An 18,886-nucleotide genomic window follows, 5' to 3' on the forward strand; every position below is an offset into this window, starting at 1 on the left:
AAGCGAATTTTGGGAATAATGAGGGCAACAAATGTATAGGTGTGCTTTACACAATTGATCTATGCATTGTGATGAATTGTATGAGCCCCAATAAATTGATTAAAATTTAAAAAAAAGAAAAGAAAACACACTGCCATCGGGTTCATTTCAACTCATAGTGACGGTGTAGGACAGCGTACAACTGTCCATGGACTTGATGAGATTGTAACTCTTTATGGAAGTAGAAAGTCTCATCATTCTCCCAAAGAATGGCTGGTGATTTCGAACTACAGGCCTTTCTGTTCACAGCCCAATGTATAACCACAATGCTACCAGGACAGAAAAGTTTATTATTAAATAAATCAATGAAAGGAAGAAGTTTGGAAAGCTAAGATTACAAGATTTTGCTAAGTCAATAAAGTTTATTTGATTTATTTTTTTGGGGGGAAAAAAAGGTGCATAGTGCAGAATTGCCAGTTGGTCTTGGATTTTATTCTTAGGTGGGGAACTCCAAATCCTTTCCCTTCTAACACTTTGTGGACCACAATTTATATAGTTTATTAAGTGCATTATTTATTTTTCAGTGAAGAAATGTTCATATACTTTAAAAGACTGAAGGATTTGTTTACTAACAGTTGACTGATAATCATTTGTCCATTCTACTTGCATTGTACTTTATGCAGATGAGCTTGTTGGAGTGAAAAATCTGAGCAATATGCCTAAGACTGTATATCTGTGAAAGCTAGTATTTGTGTTAGGTGTGATAATGACTTAATAATACAATGCATTTCTTAATCTAGATTTTCATTGATTGATGTTTTATAAGACAGTGTTACCCTATATTACTATATAAATAAGAAAAGCAGCTAAAAAGAAATTAAGCCAATAGGCTCCTCTGGTAAAGGTGGGTTTTAAACCCGTGGTTTCAGAAATGCGGAGTTCTGGAACTGTGGTGGCAGAACTTCAAGTTGTGAAGGTAGCATGTGTGATCAGTTCATTTCTGAATATTCATTGATTGTTTATATAATTGTAGCAATATCCCAAGTGGAACACTGTGTTCTTATTAAAATATGTGATTGTTTTTAGGCTTCAAAAGCTAGCTCTAAGAAATAATTCTACATCTATAACTCAACATTTACGACTGTTTATTAGAGGGCAAGATCAGGACTGCTTTCAGGTTTGTAAGATGCATGATTTAGTTCTAATTTTATGTTTTTGCTGAGCCCAGAGATTTTAAATGTGGAGATATGTTCATTGTTTATTTTTATTGTAAATTATATGGGGGTTTACATATCAAATCATTGTTTTGCATTCATCATTTTAACCAACTTATCAAATCTCCCTATGGCTTATTCTGTCTCCCTCCCCGTCCTTTTCTCCCATTTCCCTCTGGTAGAATGTGGTCTTCCTCTTCATCAAAGTAAACACTTACCTACCCTCTAGCCTATGGCTTTCCCTCTCCACTTCACCCCTCCCTCTTTTGTTAACCTTAAAATCTGTTTCTTTTCATATGAAAACCTTGTCATGATTTTTTAAAAAATAACCGTGCTTTCGTATAGCATTTGCCCTCTTTTTGACTAATTTCACTCAGCATATAGTCCTTTAAGTCCATCCATGTCTTGAGGTTTTTCGCAGTTCATCATTATTCTTTAACGAAGTGTAGTTATTTCATTGTATCTGTGTACCAAGGCTTATTTATTCATTTATTCCATGATGGCCATTTAGGTTGTTTCTCCCTTCTTACTATTAAGAATAGTGGTGCAGTGAACATGTGTGTTCATATATTTTTCATGCTGTGTTCCTTAATCTGTAGGGTACTTATTAGGTAGCTCTGTTGCTGGGTCATTTGGTACGTCCAGTCTCAATTTTTGAGGAAGTGCCATATCACTTTCCTCGGTGGTAGTACTGATGCACAGTCCCACCAGTAGTGTCTGCAGGTTCCAGTGTCTCTTCAGCCCATTGAACATTTGTTATTTTTTTCTTTCTTGACTTTGCTGTCAATGGTGGGGTGAAGTGGTATCTCATGGTTGATTTGCATTTCTCAGTAGGCAGCTAGTGATTGAGAAAATTTCTTCATGTGCTTATATGGTATGCTGTATTTCTGCCACTGCCCTGTTTTAAGCAATGCCTATTTTTAAATTGTAGCTTCAGAACATTTTTGGTTCAGAAGATCGATTGACCAGTAATTGTGAGATCAGAATTCATCCAGAAGAAGACATTAACATCTCTGTATTGTTTGCGCCTACTCGATTATCTTGTATGTTGGCTAAACTAGAAATTAAACAACTTGGAATTAGATCTCAACTAGGCGTTAAGTTCACAGTAAGACTATTTTATTTCCCTTTTCCTTGTAATTTATGACTTCGTAACAATTGGTTTAATTTTGGTAAATTTATATATATTCCTTTTTTATGAGTCAAACAAGAACTTAAATTTAAAAACAAGTTTGGGAATTATATTTTTGTAGAATTCTAATAAAAGCAGGCAACATAGTATTTGTGTAAGTAGCATTCTCTTCCAATGCCTTTAAATTATTTATTTGATAATTTTGAAATATACCAACTATTTAGCATGTTTTAGGATTAGTCAAGGTGTGAGCTATTTTAGGTAATGGTTCTCATTCTTGCAGTTCAGCAAATATTATTCATATCATTAGCTAAATCTGTTCTAGATACTGGGTATATAAAGGCAATAGTTTTTATATATTTTTTATTCCCAGTATCAGTTAAAAAATTATTTAAACCCATTTATGTAAATATTTTCAAAGCAAATATAGTTTAAAAATTATTAATTATTGAGGGAAGAAAATAGGGCCAGAGGACTAACATGGGTTGCTTCTTTCAGATTATCCAGAATAGACTTTTATTCATTTCAAGTTTGCTTATAATAATTTGAATTCTTAAGCAAGACTTTCAAGAAAATGAATATCCTGATGATCTAGAGCAGAACCAATTGTTGTAACAGCCAAGCAAGTTTGGGTTAGATACCCTCTTAAGGGTTACAACCAAGACAACCCTGGAACAATTCTGCTGTTACATAGGGTCACCATGACTCAAAATGGTTGGGACAGCATGTAACAATGTTGCTTTTATTATATATTTAATAGTTATCCATCAATTCTTTTTTTTCTTCATGTATTACAAAGCACACTACAAATATCAATATGATTTACTTAAGCATTTAAAGATAATCTTTGTATTGTTCTGTTATGTAAGCTTGACTATTCTAACAATTACATAATTAGTATATTGGAAGGTAAGTCATTTGCAGTTTTTTGATTTGTTTCCCCATAAAATAAAAGTCTTTACTATAATGTTGTTATGAAAATGGGAATATTACTAGCCAGGATGCCCAAACAAAATTTTTTTATACAGTTTAATCCTCTGCTATCTATTATATAAAGACAATTTTGGACGTGTTTATTCTATGCTTTTAGATACCCTTGTCTGGATATGGAGGAACAAGTAATCTTATTTTGGAAAATGTTAAGAGATTATCTGACCATTACATGGTTGCAGTGAATGGCCTAATTCCTGGTAAAGAACGGAGAGTTGTTTTTTCTGTTCGGAACACTGGTTCTCGAGCAGCCTTTGTTAAAGCAGTATGTTTTAAGGATTCTCAGAAAAAAATTTTGTTGGATCCTAAAGTGATGAGGATTTTTCCAGATCAATTTGTGCTCAAGGAAAGAACACAAAAAGTAAGCATAAAAGTTTCTCCCTTAAAATTTGAACTAATTTTTAGAGTAAATTAATAGGTATTTTATAAGCAGAATGTCAGTGCAGAAATGTATATTTATTTTTAAATCCATTTATAAATTCTATGCATATGCACTCACATCTTTGTTGAATTTTTTAGGCTTACAAAATAGTTTATTCCAAATCAGATTACGTACTTAAGGAGTAAATCAAAGATATTGCTACTAGGATTCTAGTTGATGCATGAAGGGTTTATTCTAAAACAAAACATGTTAAATGCCTCTGTAGTCATTGGATGGCTAAAGACTATAGTTCCTTTAGTAATATTGATACATTTTCTTGAAAAACATAGGGGGTTATCAAGAAGTTTTAGAAAACTAAAAATTGCACTGGTGAGGAAAAAGCCTAGGAAAATTGCTCCAAGGAATTTTTCCCATCGCGACAATGCACCTGCTTTTTTTTTTTTTATTGTTTTTTTAGGGCTTTGTAAAACTCTTTTTAAAATCCATACATACATCAATTGTGTAAAGTACATCTGTACATTCATTGCCCTCATCATTCTCAAATCATTTGCTCTCCACTTAAGCCCCTGGCACCAGCTCCTCATTTTTCCCCTCCCTCCCCCCTCCCTCATGAGCCCTTGATAATTTATAAGTTATTATTTTGTCATATCTTACACTGTCTAACATATCCCTTCACTCACTTTTCTGTTGTCCGTCCCCCAGCGAGGAGGTTATATGTAGGTAGTTGTAATCGGTTCCCCCTTTCCACCTCACCCTCTCTCCACCCTCCTGCTATCGCCACTCTCACCACTGGTCCTGAAGGGATCATCAGCCCTGGATTCCCTGTGTTTCCAGTTCCTATCTGTACCAGTGTATATCCTCTGGTCTACCCAGATTTGTAAGGTAGAATTGGGATCATGGTAGTGGGTGGGGAGAGGAAGCCTTTAGGAACCAGAGGAAAGTTGTATGTTTCATGGTTGCTACACTGCTGTCAAGGATGAGCATGGCTCTTCATTGAGAAAACTTAACCCACACATTGTTAGAGTAAACCAGCATCTAACAACCGCACGTTCTGTAGGCACAATGTATGGTTACAATATATAAAGATTATAGTAAAGTCATAGAAGATAGGAGAGATAGAGAAGATAAAATAAAGGAGTGAGACACATTTTATGGTAGCATGCTCACCTCTGGGACAGCCATGATCTCAGCAGCCAGGTCCATGTAGAGAGAAAGAATCTTTACTGTCTTGGGATCTTTGTAGGTAGCCATAAGACATGCATATTCAGTAGTTACATATGTCACAAGGTGGGTGGTAACCACCGTAAAGTCCCTGGGCTCACGGTGAGGGAACCTTTGGGGAAAGGCATGAGGGGATGGGAGGAGATAACAAGAATGTCTGCTTCTATAGGGAGACAGAATCGACCGTGTGCTCACTTTAAGGCAGCATAGCTGTTAAGGGAGAATCTATGGGAATGATATTTAAAGCAGGGTAATGGACTTTATCTCTAACTTACTGAAGTGGTGGCTTTCCTACCGTGGAAGACTAGCTTTCCAGATCGCCTCTTTTAGGGAATATAGTCCTAGCCATATTTCCCTTAGTGTTAGTTCCCACAACCCATCCTGTAGCCCCGATCACCTTTAGATTTCTTTCTGTTTCATTCCCCAAACTCAAAGGACATTTTGAAAAGAACACAATTTGTGTCCTTAGAGGATGGCAAAACTTATTTTGACATATAAATGAAAGAGCCAAGATTTTCCCCGAAGGCTTAAAAATATGGAAACTCTTCCTTCAGAAGTATATAGACCTAGATGGGAGGATGTCAAGAAGCAATATCTTTTTATTTTCCAGCAATGCTTTTTGACCTACTTTCGTAATCAAGGGGGGGAAAAAACTTAACTCTCAAATTTTTTTCTTGGATCAGCATATTACTATTATATACACACCATCAGACAGAGAGAGTGGTTGTAGAACTACAACGGAGCTATCAACTATATACTTATTTGGTGGTGATGAAATTTCAAGACAACAGTATCGAAGGTAGGTTATTTATCTTAAAGAATATTGTAAACTATTTTACAGTGATAGGTTGTCAAATGACTCCAAACTTGAGCTTTGTACTTGAACAGCACAGTGCAAGGGGAGGGGGAGGTAGAGGTTGCTTGGTGTTTGTAACTTTGCTTTATAGTCAAACTGAAAATCTGACTCAAAAAACCTGTACAAGCAGAGATTGAGTCACACATCGAGTCTCACCTCACACTAAGGGGTGACACCTCAGTCTAAATGCCACTGTAGCCCAGGCAGCAAGTAGTGCTTGTGTTAGTGAGCAAGGGAAATCATTAACTTACTAGGTGAGAGGATATCTATATGCCAGTCTTTACTTACAGTCCTTTGAGTTATATTCTTTGTGTTTTTTTTCTGAGGCATAATTTGAGAAATCCCCCCGCCCCTTTTTTAAATCTGTTGAAGACTCTTGGAATGTTTAAAAATAAATAATTTAAAAGATGCCACCTGAGGTTATAACAGGTCAAATTATGTGTTTTAGAGATGGAAACATATTTGGAGAAATCTGATTACCAGTGTTTTGTTTTGTTTTTTGTTTTCATTTCCCTTTTTGCCCCCCCCTTTTCTTAATGGATCGTAGAAATCATTATATTGTTTTAGAATCTGTGATAAATTTACAGCAATATGATTTCCTTTGTGGGCATAGGAGTATTGATAGAGAAGTCTTCATTTCAGTTCTCTCACCTCAAAGATTCCCTGGAAGAGGCAGATGAACATATTTCATGTAGTATATTTAAATGTTTCCTTCTGGTGCCCAATGAATACTGGTCCAGGACTACCATATATTTACTATTTTAATGCATCTCCTCCTTTTTTACCCACCTCCTTTCTTATACCGTGTATTAATCAGGTAGGCATGATATTTTGCCTTAGCGGGTGAATATTATTTAAAGTTTTTACCCTATCACCAACCCTCATCATTTGTGTAAATAGTGTGCAGTCACTTAAGAGTTTAGTCTGTACAAGTCAACAGTTAATGTAGTGTAGTTCGTAGCTGGCCCATACTTGTATAATTTCCTTTTCTTAATAGTGTATTCAATTCTATAGCATTGGCTAAATTAATGAAACAATCAATAGAATTACCTTATGCCCCAGGGGGGATGATTTATATTGTTCTCTGTCATAAAATTATAATGTCTCTGAAGTGAAATATGTTAATCATAGATATAGGAGTGGAATTTGGGCTCATAGGTAATTCTAGCTCCAATCTAAGAAGAATTACTTCTTATGACATGGCCCTGCTTCATGCTCACACTCATGGAGAGGTCACCGAAGATATATAGGTGCTGTAGCAAAGCACCTAGGATCATAATGGCTTGTCTTCAAACAAGCACCATCTAAGTGAGGTGTCAACTAAGTCCGCATGGAAGAAGCACACCAGCCTGTGTGATTTAAGGATTGAAAATAATAAAAATTGATGTGCATTATGTCCAGTAAAACTGGGAGGTGGGGGACAGGAAAAAAATCTAAATCTGGAGGAGAGAATTTTGTCAGAGCCTAAATTGTGAAAACAATTTGCAGAAGGCTATGTATGGATAACAGTGGAAGTCCCAAATCCATTTGTTTGCAGGGTCTCTACAAACGACTCTAGTGAATCCCCTCTGACCATAGTCCAGGCGGGTGAATAGCCTTGCTATTCGACAGACTCCATTGTAAAGTCAATTATGGCATATATCATTGGATTAAAATGCAATATCTTATTGCATTAAAAAAAATCTCCCCTTGATCTGCTTTAAAGTCATTTCAGTGTTTAGTATTCTCTGCTTTCTTTTCTATTGATATTTTTCTGTTTTGTTAGTCATTCTTGGGTTTCTTTTTGTTAGTTTACTTTTGGGGTTTGTATGATTTGTGTATGTGAAATCCAGATAGTAACTGGGTTGCTAATTGTCTACAGGCATGCATGGGAGGAAGGGGAGAAATGGGGAGCTAACAAGAATAAGTATGAGAAAATGTTCTGAAAATTATTGTGGTGATTGCACAAATCTTGATATGATTGAACAATTAAATTGTGTGATATATCAATAAAACTTTAAAAATATTTCCCTCTATACCTTTTATGTGTTGTTTTCTTAGCATATTCCTTTTTTTCTGAGACAAATTTATAACAAACCAAATTAATACAAATGATAAAAATGGAAACCCCTAAAGAATCTAAACTTATTCTTTTTTAAAAAAATCATTTTATTCGGGGCTCTTACAATACTTATCACAATCCATACATCTGATCCATTGTGTCAAGCACATTTGTACACTTGTTGCCATCATCATTTTCAAAACATTTTCTTTCTACTTGAACCCTTGGTGTTAGCGCCTCATTTTTTCCCCTCCCTCCCCTATCCTCCCTTCCTCATGAACCCTTGATAATTTATTAATTTTTTTTCCATGTCTTACACTGACCAATGTCTCCCTTCACTCACTTTTCTGTTGTCCATCCCCCAGCGAGGGGTTTATATGTAGATTGTTGTGATCGGTGTCCCCTGTCTCCCCCTTCCTTCCCCATACTCTCCTGGTATCAGTACTCTGATTATTGTTCCTGAGGAGTTTATCTGTCCTGGTTTCTTATTTTTACTCTTGCACTAAGGGATTCTCTTTCGATAGTTGTATTTTACTAAAGTTATTTAATTTTACTACCTTGTATACCCTTCTAAGGGAACTTTAAAAACTTTTATGGTGAAAAAAAAAACACGTACTAGGTTTAAAGCATGAAATTATCATAGTATTGTCAGTGTTTTCAGTGGGATTTGTCAACTGACTAATGAAAACTGTTGAGGCCTTTTTATATGTAAAACCACTTTTGAATTAAATTTTTCCTGGCAGAGCCCTTTTGCACAAACCAAAGATTATAGAACAGATACTGCCAAAACATAGTCTACTGCAGAACATTGATTTTGCTGAAGCATTTCAAGATGAGCTGCTAGTCACTGAAGGTAAGATTTCTTCAACATATCTCATGTTTTAGGTCCTTTATAATAATCACTACGATCAATAATGTGATGTAAGTATGAAAAGTATTAGTTTAAGATAATGGTGTCAGGGGAGTTTGACCTGCAGTTACCCCATGATACTTTGTATAAAGTACTTCACTGAAAATCAACTCCCTTATTTAGCAAATAGAATAAAACCAAACTTTCTATGTAGAGTTCATCTGTGTAGCTTTGTCAAGAGATATCTCTTAAAATTTGAAAGGGCTTTGTTACACAAATGTTAATTTGTTATTAATATTGTTATGAATTAGAATTAACCCACTGGCAATGGGTTTCGGTTTTTCTTTTGCTAATATTTATTCTGTGGTTAGGCATGTAAACAAGAGGAGTAGAATGAATTTAGTAGTGTCTGTTTCTCATTAAAATATATGTACTGTGGGATTTTAATTGTGTAAGAAATTTAAGTTTCAAGGCTTTCATCACAGTTCACAGTATTATTATTTATAATAGAAATTAAACTAGATGACTAAGATTAAAGATTGTTTAATTGTGCAATGGGATATTTTGAGGCCATTAAAGCCCTGGTGATGTAGTGGTTATGTGTTGGGCTATGATCCGCATAGTCGGCAGTTCAAAACCACCATCAGTTTTGCAGTAGAAACACTGGGCTTTCTACTCCTGTAAACCATTTCCATCTCAAAAACCTACAGGGAGTTGCTATGCATCAGCATTAACTCAATGTTAGTGTGTTTAAATAAACAATTATATGAATTTTTATTAAATGGCATAGGAAATTCTTCATTTATCAAGAAAAAAATACTTTAAATTAAAAGTTTGCATAGTAAAATCTCATTTTGGTAAAAAAGAAAACAATCTAATGTGTCCTTGTATAGCTACATAGGTAAGCATACCGATATATTAACAGTGCTTATATTTAAAAATTTAATTTAAGTTTAATTTAATAACATCATAAAATCCAGATATTCAGTCATATCAAGGATTATGCAATCATCAGCACAGTTAAGTTTAGAATATTTTCTAATTTCTTGTACCAATTGGTGTTGACTCCCCGTTTCTCCCATCTTCCCCATCCATGCCCTCCCAAAACCATACTCACTGCCCGTGAGTTGATGTGAACTCACAGTAACCCTATCAGACAGGATAGAACTGCCTCTGTGAGTTTCTGAAACTGTAACTCTTTAAGGGAACAGAAAGTCTAATCTTTCTCCTGAGGAGCAGCTAGTGGTTTCAAACACCTGACTTAGCATTTAGCAGCCCAGTGAGTAACCATTACCCCACGAGGGCCTCCTGTCCACAGGCAATCATTCATCCAACATGGTCTTCATAACTTCCTCCATCTCAGCTTCTCTATACAGAAAAACATACAAAACAAGGACAAAAACAAGAAAAAGGATCCAGCAGCAACGATCACATAAAACAGAAAGATCTCAATCTAGAAGAAAATAGGAAATATTAAAATTTAGGATAAGTTCAAAATGGGTTCAAGGGGAGATCTTATGAAAATATATTATATTCCAGCCTAAATACCACTGCTAAAATCCACTTAAAATGTTCTTTGTCTGCGATTAGTTCTATTAACTTTTCTAGTTTATGGACAGTATTTCTACATGGACTCCTTGACATCCTCTCCATGTTACCCCTGTAAATGGGTTTTGGTCTTCCACTGTTGTCCATAGTGTTCTTGAAATCAGATATTTAGAATTTAGGCTTTGATACTGTTCCCTACTCCAGGGTTGGATTTTATTATTTACAGTCCTTGGTTCACACAGGCTGGTGTGCTGCTTCCTTGTGGACCTAGGTGACTGCTCATTTAGATGGCTACTTGTTTTGAGACAAGCCTTTATATTCCAGATGATAGTTTTCCCTGGTAGCTGGGCATCATCTAATTTCTTCAGCACACTTGACTGGCAGCCATATCTTCAGTGATCTCCACATGAGAGGGCGAGTGCTGGGCGGAGCTATGTCACAAGAGCAATTTGTTCTTACATTAGGTCTGATCAAGTGAGAGCTCAAAATCCTTTATCTAAGCATGGTTACTATATGTCCTTGGTTTACTTTTAGAGACATCATTATCATTTTTTTGTAGTACATCATAAATCATCCCCATGTGGTTTAAAGGTAATTCTATTGATTATAACATTATTTTAGTCACTGGTAAAACACTGCTGAACTAAGGAATTTATACATGTGTAGGACTTCTTATTAGACTCCAGTACATGAATTGTTAACTTGTACATCTTTGAAACCATGGGTTCATGGGCACAAGTTACACAAGCCATGAGAGTTGGAGATACTTATTGTTTCTGAAATATGAAATAAAGAGAAATTGTAGGAATGATGTAATTTAGGATCTTATATTGTTATATTTAATAGTGCCTTCTAGATTTATTTAAAACTCTGAGACTGCCACTTAAAATTCTGTACCCTTCAGCAATTACTTAAACCTCTTTGCTTTTACATTTCTTATCTTTGAAGTAGAGATGATAATTCAATCCTCAAAGACTTGAAAAAAATTCACTAAGTTTAGATATAAATGAGGGGGCTTCAGAATATATTTGGAAGAATTTCAATTCCATACCTTTTAATTCCATTTTTCCATGAACTCTTTGAAGCTTCTCATATATATAAATATTTAAAACTGACTGGCCCACACTAAACTTTATATAAATATTTGCTGCCATATAATGTTTACAACTTTTTAGATAGGAAATAATTCTTTTAAATTTTTTTATTAATCATTTTGTTTGGGGCTTTTACAGATCTTATAACAATCCATACATCAATTGTATCAAGCGCATTTGTACATATGTTGCCATCATTATTTTCAAAGCATTTTCTTTCTGCTTGGGGCCTTGGTTTCAGCTCTTTTTTTCCCTCCCTTCCCCACCTTGATAATTTATAAATTATTATTTTCATATCTTACACTGTCTGCTGTCTCCCTTCACCCGTTGAGATAATTTATTGTGCCAGCCTGGCCGATAAACACAAGTGGGATTAACTGAAGGGCAGAGAGATAAATGGCTTGGTGAGCCTTGTCTTTCTTGTCTCTCGCTCTTTGATCATCGGACCAGTGTGCGGCTGCCTTGCTTGTTCTGTGCCTCAATTTAAAGGCTACACTACCTGTGGGATGTCTAACCTGTGGACTGTGTCTCTGTAAGTTGAGGTCCCTTTAAGACATCTCTGGAGCTGGGGACTGGCAGTTGGTGACCTGCCTTGTAATTGGCTGCTATGCTGACATAGCCTAGCTCTCTCTATAAATAGAGGAAGACCTGGCAGCAGACAAGACTTGAAGGACTGCTAGTCTCTCACAACTTTCTCATGGCAGTGAGTTGAATTGAGCCATTTGTAGTGCTTTATAATTTAACTGTTTCTTTCTTGTATTATATATTTATCTATCTGTATATAATTTAACAGTTCATTTCTTGTTATATATCTAATTATCTTTATTAAATAAATATATTAAATTATCAGCAATTTGGTTTTATCTCACTAGAGAACCCTGTCTAACACACCCGTGTTTCTTTTCTGATCTGTCCTCCTCAGTGGTGGTGTGGTGTGTATAATTTTCATGCCAGTCAGTACCTACACTCAACCTAAAAAATTTTGTGATTTGAAGTATATAATATTGGGTTCTTTTTGTTGTGTAACTATGTAAAGATTCATGCATCTCAAAACATCATTTTCCACTGTAGTATATGATCTTCCCCAGCGGCCTAATGATGTTCAGCTTTTTTATGGAACCATGCGTAAAATTATACTGTCAGTGATGGGAGAATTCAGCGATTCCATTTCTTTTGGAGAATTTCTTCAGCCATCTTCCAAAGCTAGCTTGGAATCTAAAAGGTAAAAAGAAAATAAATCTTTTGACAGATTTCAAGATTATTTATAGTAGAGATGATCTTTGCCTGTATGTCATTATCTTTTATTCTCCACTTCTTATTTCATCTGCACAGATGGCCTTTCATCAGTGATATTTTAATTACAAGTTAAGATGTTGTCTGACAGATATTTCTGCTCTACTGTAAAATTAATCTCTTGTACAAGGATAGTTAAGATTATAAAATAATTGGTTCCTTATGAAACTTTGTCATACTTTAATTATATTTCCTGAATCATTAGTATCATATTAGGATTTAGTACATTTCTAATTCTGTTTTCTGTTTCACATTTATTAATTGACTTTCCACTATGAGGAAGAGATTTACTTTCCTCCTGCATTGGCTTACTCATTAGAATGAATTCATGGAGTTAGTGTATTATAATCTGCTATCATTCTTTAGTCCCTTCAAGCTGACTCTTTGATTCCTTTGCTGTGTCCCACATTATTCTTGGAGCATTTTTGTATTTACTAACACAATAGGATGTTCTAGGCTCATCTTATATTTTCCTGCCCCAGCCCTAGAGTAACCATTGCTCTTAGAAGCCTAACTAAGATGTTTTCATAACTTTGCTCCCTGTATATACCACCATCTTCCTGGATTTGTTTGCACAAAGGTCCCATGGACCAATAACCTATAGTAAACATACACATATACTCACCCTTTCCCTCCCACACCCAATTCAACCTGTGTATCTATCCATGCATCTACTCACAGAACATCGTGATTGCAGGGTTATGTATGTAACTGGTTCTCCCATTGTCTTCCCTTGCCTGTATCATTTTTGACTGACGTCCTTCTTCCTGTACATTGCTTTTCCTTTCACCTGTTAACATGTATCTGCCCTATAGCCAGTTATTGTATGGACTAGGTGTTGCACTTCAAGCCCCGACATTGCCTCTTAAAACTCACCAACTTCTCAGCAGAGAGATGAGCCTGCCTCTTGCTATAAAGATTTAGTCTGGGAAATCCTATATATAGCCGATATGAGTTGGAATCAAATCACTGACACTGGGTTTGGTTACTAGCCACCACTAGTAACCATCAAAGAATTTTCTTTTGAACTATTCTTTGTACAGTAGTGGTCTTATATAATATTTGTCATTGATTAATTTCTCTCAGTATAATGTCCTCCAACTTCACCCATGTTATAAGGTATTTCTTAGGTTAATCATTTCTCTTTAACTTACAAAGAATTTTGTTGTGTTTATATACAATTGTTTGTTATCCATTTAATTGATCTTTTTACTATTGTGAATATTGCTTCCATGAATCAACACATTGCTACAAATGATATAAGCTCGTATTTCTCTAGGATATACACCAGGTAGAGGGATTACTGGGTTATGTGGTATTTTTATTTCCAGTTTTTTGAGGTAGCGTTATACCATTTTCCACAGTGGTTGCACCATTTTACAGGCTTACCAGCAGTTTATGAGAGAGTTCCTTACTTTCCATACTCTCAAAGCATTTGCCATGTTCTATTTTTTTTTTAAATTTTAACTTTGCTAGTAATGCTGGAATCACATAATAATCATTGTTGTCATGTTTTGCAGTCATCCGATGGCTAATGATCACAAGCATAGGAACAATTGTAAGGATAATGCAGGACCAGGCAGTGGTTTGTTCTGTTGTGCATAGGGTCACTATGGGTCAGCACCAACTGGATGACGCCTAGCAATAGTCCCTTGTCTCATAGATCATTGCCAAAACTATTTTCTCCAGTCTGAGTTCTCATTGAACTCTTTTGGATTAAAATCCTTAAGAGGATGTTAAGTATCCAGTTTTAGGAGATCCAGTCATCTATTTTACCTTCTGCTGTTTGTGTGTGTTCAGTTACAGTTGATAGTTTATTTATGTCTTGTATTAAGAGCTTTACGGTTGTCCTTTTTTATTGAAGTTCTTTATACTTCAAGGTGTTACCTTTAAATCTCTGATCCAATTTGAATTCCTTGTGTATGATTCCAGTTTCATTTTCTGTTAATGAATATCTAGTTTTGATAGCACCATTTGCTAAAGAGTCTGTCTCTTCCCCATTTACTGCATTTCAGCCCTTTGTGAAAGATCAGCTGTTCTTAGGTGGAAATATTTTCTTCTGCATTCTCAATTCTGTTTCATTGATCTATGTGTCTGTCCTTGTACCACTACTATGAGTGTCTGATAGGTTTGATAGTAGGAAGTGTGAGGGCTCTTGCTTTGTTTCTCTTTAGTGGTGCTTTGCTAATTTGGATTCTTTATAAAGTTGGTGATTTCCCCCCAATCTCTTTAAAGAATGATATTGGACTCTGGATTAGGCTTACATTATATTTGTAGATCACTTTTGGAAGTATTAGCATTTTCATAATATTAAGTCTTACTGTCCATTAACAATCTGGAACTCTGGTGGTGTAGGGAACTGCTAACAGCAATTTGAAAACACCAGCTGCTCCACAGGAGAAAGGCGAGGCTTTCTACTCCCATAAAGTGTTACAGTCTCAGGAACCCACAGGGTCAGTTCTACCCAGCTCAATGTGGTCGCTATGAGTGAGAAAGGACTCGATGACAGTGGGTTTTTAGATCCATGAACATGATGCATTTGGGCTTCTTACAGTAATGGTGTTTTGTAGTTTGTTGTTTTGTATAAGTCTTTTAGATTTCTTTCTAAGTATTTCATCTCTTGGGTGGCTATTACAAATGGTGTTGTTTTCCTGATTTCCTCTTCAGGAAATTAGTGTAAAGGAATCTGGTGGATTTTTGCATGTGCATTATATGTCGTGACACTGCTGGATCTTTCCGTCAGTTCCAATAATTTTCTTTTGAAGTCTGTGTTTTGTTTGTATGTTTTGTATGTTTGATAGGTGCCATCAAGTCTTCTCTGTCTCATAGTGATCCTGTGTACAACAAAATGAAACAGTACCTGGTTCTGCACCATCCTCACAATTGTTATGTTCAAGCCCATCACTGTGCAGTCATTTTGTGAACCTATCTTCTTCAGGGTCTTCCTCTTTTTGTTGCCCCGCGACTTTACCAAGCATGATGTCCTTTTCCAGGGACTGGGCTCTCCTGAGAACATGACCAAAGTGCATGAGACAAAGTCTCACTGCCCTTGCTTCCAAGGAGCATTCCGCTGTATTTCTTCTGAGACAGATCTATTTGTTCTTTTGGCAGTCCGTAGCACTTTCAATATTCTTTGCCAGGCATTTTCATTCAAACGTGTTCGCTGCTTCTTCAGTCTTCTTTATTCAGTGTCCAGCTTCCACATGCATATGAGCCAATTGAAAATGACATGGCTTGGGTCAGACCGTTTATAGTATTATCTCCAAATAAGTATGGTGTTCTTTTGTGCCAATTTTCATGTTTTTCACTTCCCTTTCTTGCATTATGGTTCTTGGCTAAGACATCAAACACAATATTGTTATTCTTTACTTTAAGTATACACAATGTCAAGTATTTTTATTTACTAGAGTATGTGGTATGTATACTAGAATTTTTGTCATAATACATTTCAGATATATCAGGAATTGGCATAAGATGTGACACAATTTGGCTTTTTGTTGATTTTAATTCCCGTGTGTTTAATTATTAAATAAATTTCTAGTGAACTTGGAACTTCTGGAAAACATGGTGGCAATGTTTCCTTGGATGTTTTACCAGTTAAAGGTCCTCAAGGTTCCCCACTTCTTTTAGAAGCAGTTCACCCATCTCACAATAAACTAGATTCTGAAGAAATATGGACTGTCCAGCCCGAGCACTTGATTTTGATAGCTCCTTGTTCATGTGAGTATAACAAATAACAGCACATCAGGAGTGCATTCTAGAACCCAGGTTTTCCCCTTTTCTGGATCTTTGGCATATCTGGGATATATACATGTGAACCTTTGGCATCCTGACTTGTGATTGTTATTTGCCTAAGTCTTCCTCTTACCTACTAGAGACCTAACTCAGATCTGACTGTAGCATCTTGATTTGAGACCATATTCTTCAATGTAAGCTTCTAAAATCTTTAAAATGACAGAACCCCATGTATTAGTTCTTCCCTGGCACTTTTCTAGAAAATGCATTTGGCCTAAACATTCATTAGTTGGTTCAGAGCAGGGACAAATGTGTCTATGTCAAAGGAATATGGTAACAATGTTTAGATTCCCTTTTTTCTTTAACTATTCTGTATTGCCGGTATCTATATAGTTCCCAGGAGAGTAACTAATGGACTTATTTTATCAAGAATTTGAAATTTATATAGTTAGTCCATTAATGTTTTTATTTAGGGTTTATGTTCATTAATATTTGCCTTTCTCGCTAATAATATGAATAATATTTATCTGACACAATAGGTGACATGACAAAAACTCGATGTTTCCAGATTTTAAATAATTCTGTTAGGTCACTGAAATTTGAACTATACTGGCCAGCACATTGCCTTACAGTAACACCCCAACATGGAATTATCGAACCAAAGTAAGTATGACTTTTCTTCTGTTTTCCACTATATTGTACTCAAATGCTATTTGGGTGATGCTTTAAGTTTCAAATGATATGGCGGTTAAATTATACAGTAAATATTGGTATTGTTCTGTGTGCAAAGCACTGTGCTGGTTTATGCCTAAACACGTAAAGCTATGGTCTAAACTGAAATGGTGAAGGAGTACCACTGAGCTGAGTGGCAAGGACATGTTCACCTGGGTTGAAGAATTCAGTGTTTTCCTGGCTACAAAATAACAGTGAGGAATACAGTTGGGAATGCAGCCTAAATGGTTTTGCCATTTGTTACCTTTTTTCTGTTGAGTCACTTACCTGCTTTTGTCTGTGGTACATAGTAGACAAAGTTTTCTGACTTTTAATAAGTCTGAGTTGTAACATAGGTTACAAGACAGAAGGACGCTTTCTTGAGTTCATACATTTGTAAGCTGAACCAGAAAACCCCAACTCACTCCAAAAAAATGGTTGCTAACCGTTATACACAGCTGAATCCTGTGAGGGGAAACTGGAACTCTGCAGCTCTTTAGGGTAACCTGGTCTCACAGAACACTCAAGTCTGAGGGGTCTTTGTGTTTAGAATTTGCAACCTTGCATAACAACAACCTGAAGTTTATTTACAGTACATACTCGAATATAAACCGACCCGAATATCAACCGAGGCACCTAATTTTACCACAAAAACTGCATTAACAATGTGCTGGAAAAACTCGGCTTATACAGGAGTATATAAGTGATACATGTGCATTTTAGGAGAGTAAACTTGACTGAGTTAACTTGATTGTATTGGGAACAAACGGAAACATTTCTAGGATAAGCAGACCCTTTTCTTTTTTCTTTTTTTAAATTATTTTATTGGGGACTCGTACAATTCTCATTACAATCCATACACACATCCACTGTATCAAACACATATGTACATTCACTGCCCTCATCATTCTCAAAACATTTACCCTCCACCTCAGCCCTTAATATCAGTTGCTCATTTTCCCCCTCCCTCCCCTCCCCTCCTCCCTCATGAACCCATCATAATTCACAGCTTCTTATAGTTTTGTCATAAATTACACTGTCTGACATCTCTGCCCGCCCTCTTCTCTGCTGTCCCTCCCCCAAGGAGGAGGCAATACCTAGATTCTTGGAGTAGGTTCCCCCTTTCCACCCCACATTCCCTTCACCCTCCAGGCCTCGCCCCTTTCACACCTGGTCCTGAAGGAGTCATCTGTCCTGAATTTCCTGTGTTTCCAGTTGCTATCTGTACATCCTCTGGTCTAGCCAGATTTGTGAGGTAAAATTGGGATCATGGTAGTGGGGGGAGGGGAAGCATTTAAGAACTAGAGGAAAGTTAAATGTTTCTTTTTTGTTTTTCTTTTTTTAAAATCATTTTATTAGGGGCTCACACGACTCCCATCACCATACATACTTCAACTGTGGAAAGTTATTTGTTTCATCGTTGCTACCCTGCACCCTGATTGGCTCATCTTCTCCCCTCAACCCTTCAGCAAGGGGGTGTCCAGTTGCCTACCGATGGGCTTTGAGTCTCTACTCTGCACTCACCCACCTTTACAATGATATTTTTTGTTCTTTGATGCTTGATACCAGATCCCTTCGACAGCTCGTGGTCACACATGCTGTTATGCTTCTTCCATGCTTTGTTGCTTCTGAGCTAGTTGGCCACTTGTTTATTTTCAAGCCTTTAAGACCCCAGATGCTATATCTTTTGATAGCCTGGCACCATCAGCTTTCTTCATCACCTTTACTTATGCACACCTTTGTCTTCAGTGATCGTATCAGGAAGGTGGGCACCCACTGATCTGATTTTTAGTTCTTTGATGTCTGAAACTGGTCACTTCTGCACCTTGTGGTCAGACAG

General features: G+C 36.3%; 1 protein-coding gene across 1 annotated transcript in view; it reads left to right on the forward strand.

Annotated features, from left to right (window-relative positions):
- CEP192 (centrosomal protein 192) overlaps nt 1-18,886 on the forward strand; it is a 117,981-nt gene that overhangs the window by 81,757 nt on the left and 17,338 nt on the right. The window contains exons 26-33 of the mRNA XM_045298291.1: nt 1,066-1,156; nt 2,125-2,301; nt 3,416-3,676; nt 5,602-5,717; nt 8,559-8,668; nt 12,379-12,529; nt 16,142-16,320; nt 16,875-16,998. Coding sequence (XP_045154226.1) covers nt 1,066-1,156; nt 2,125-2,301; nt 3,416-3,676; nt 5,602-5,717; nt 8,559-8,668; nt 12,379-12,529; nt 16,142-16,320; nt 16,875-16,998 — 1,209 coding nt within the window. The remainder of the gene's footprint in view (nt 1-1,065; nt 1,157-2,124; nt 2,302-3,415; nt 3,677-5,601; nt 5,718-8,558; nt 8,669-12,378; nt 12,530-16,141; nt 16,321-16,874; nt 16,999-18,886) is intronic.

Source organism: Echinops telfairi, unplaced genomic scaffold (genome assembly GCF_000313985.2).
Source record: "Echinops telfairi isolate 266 unplaced genomic scaffold, ASM31398v2 ScPeMD7_4;HRSCAF=17, whole genome shotgun sequence".
In the NCBI taxonomy this organism is placed as follows: Eukaryota; Metazoa; Chordata; class Mammalia; order Afrosoricida; family Tenrecidae; genus Echinops; species Echinops telfairi.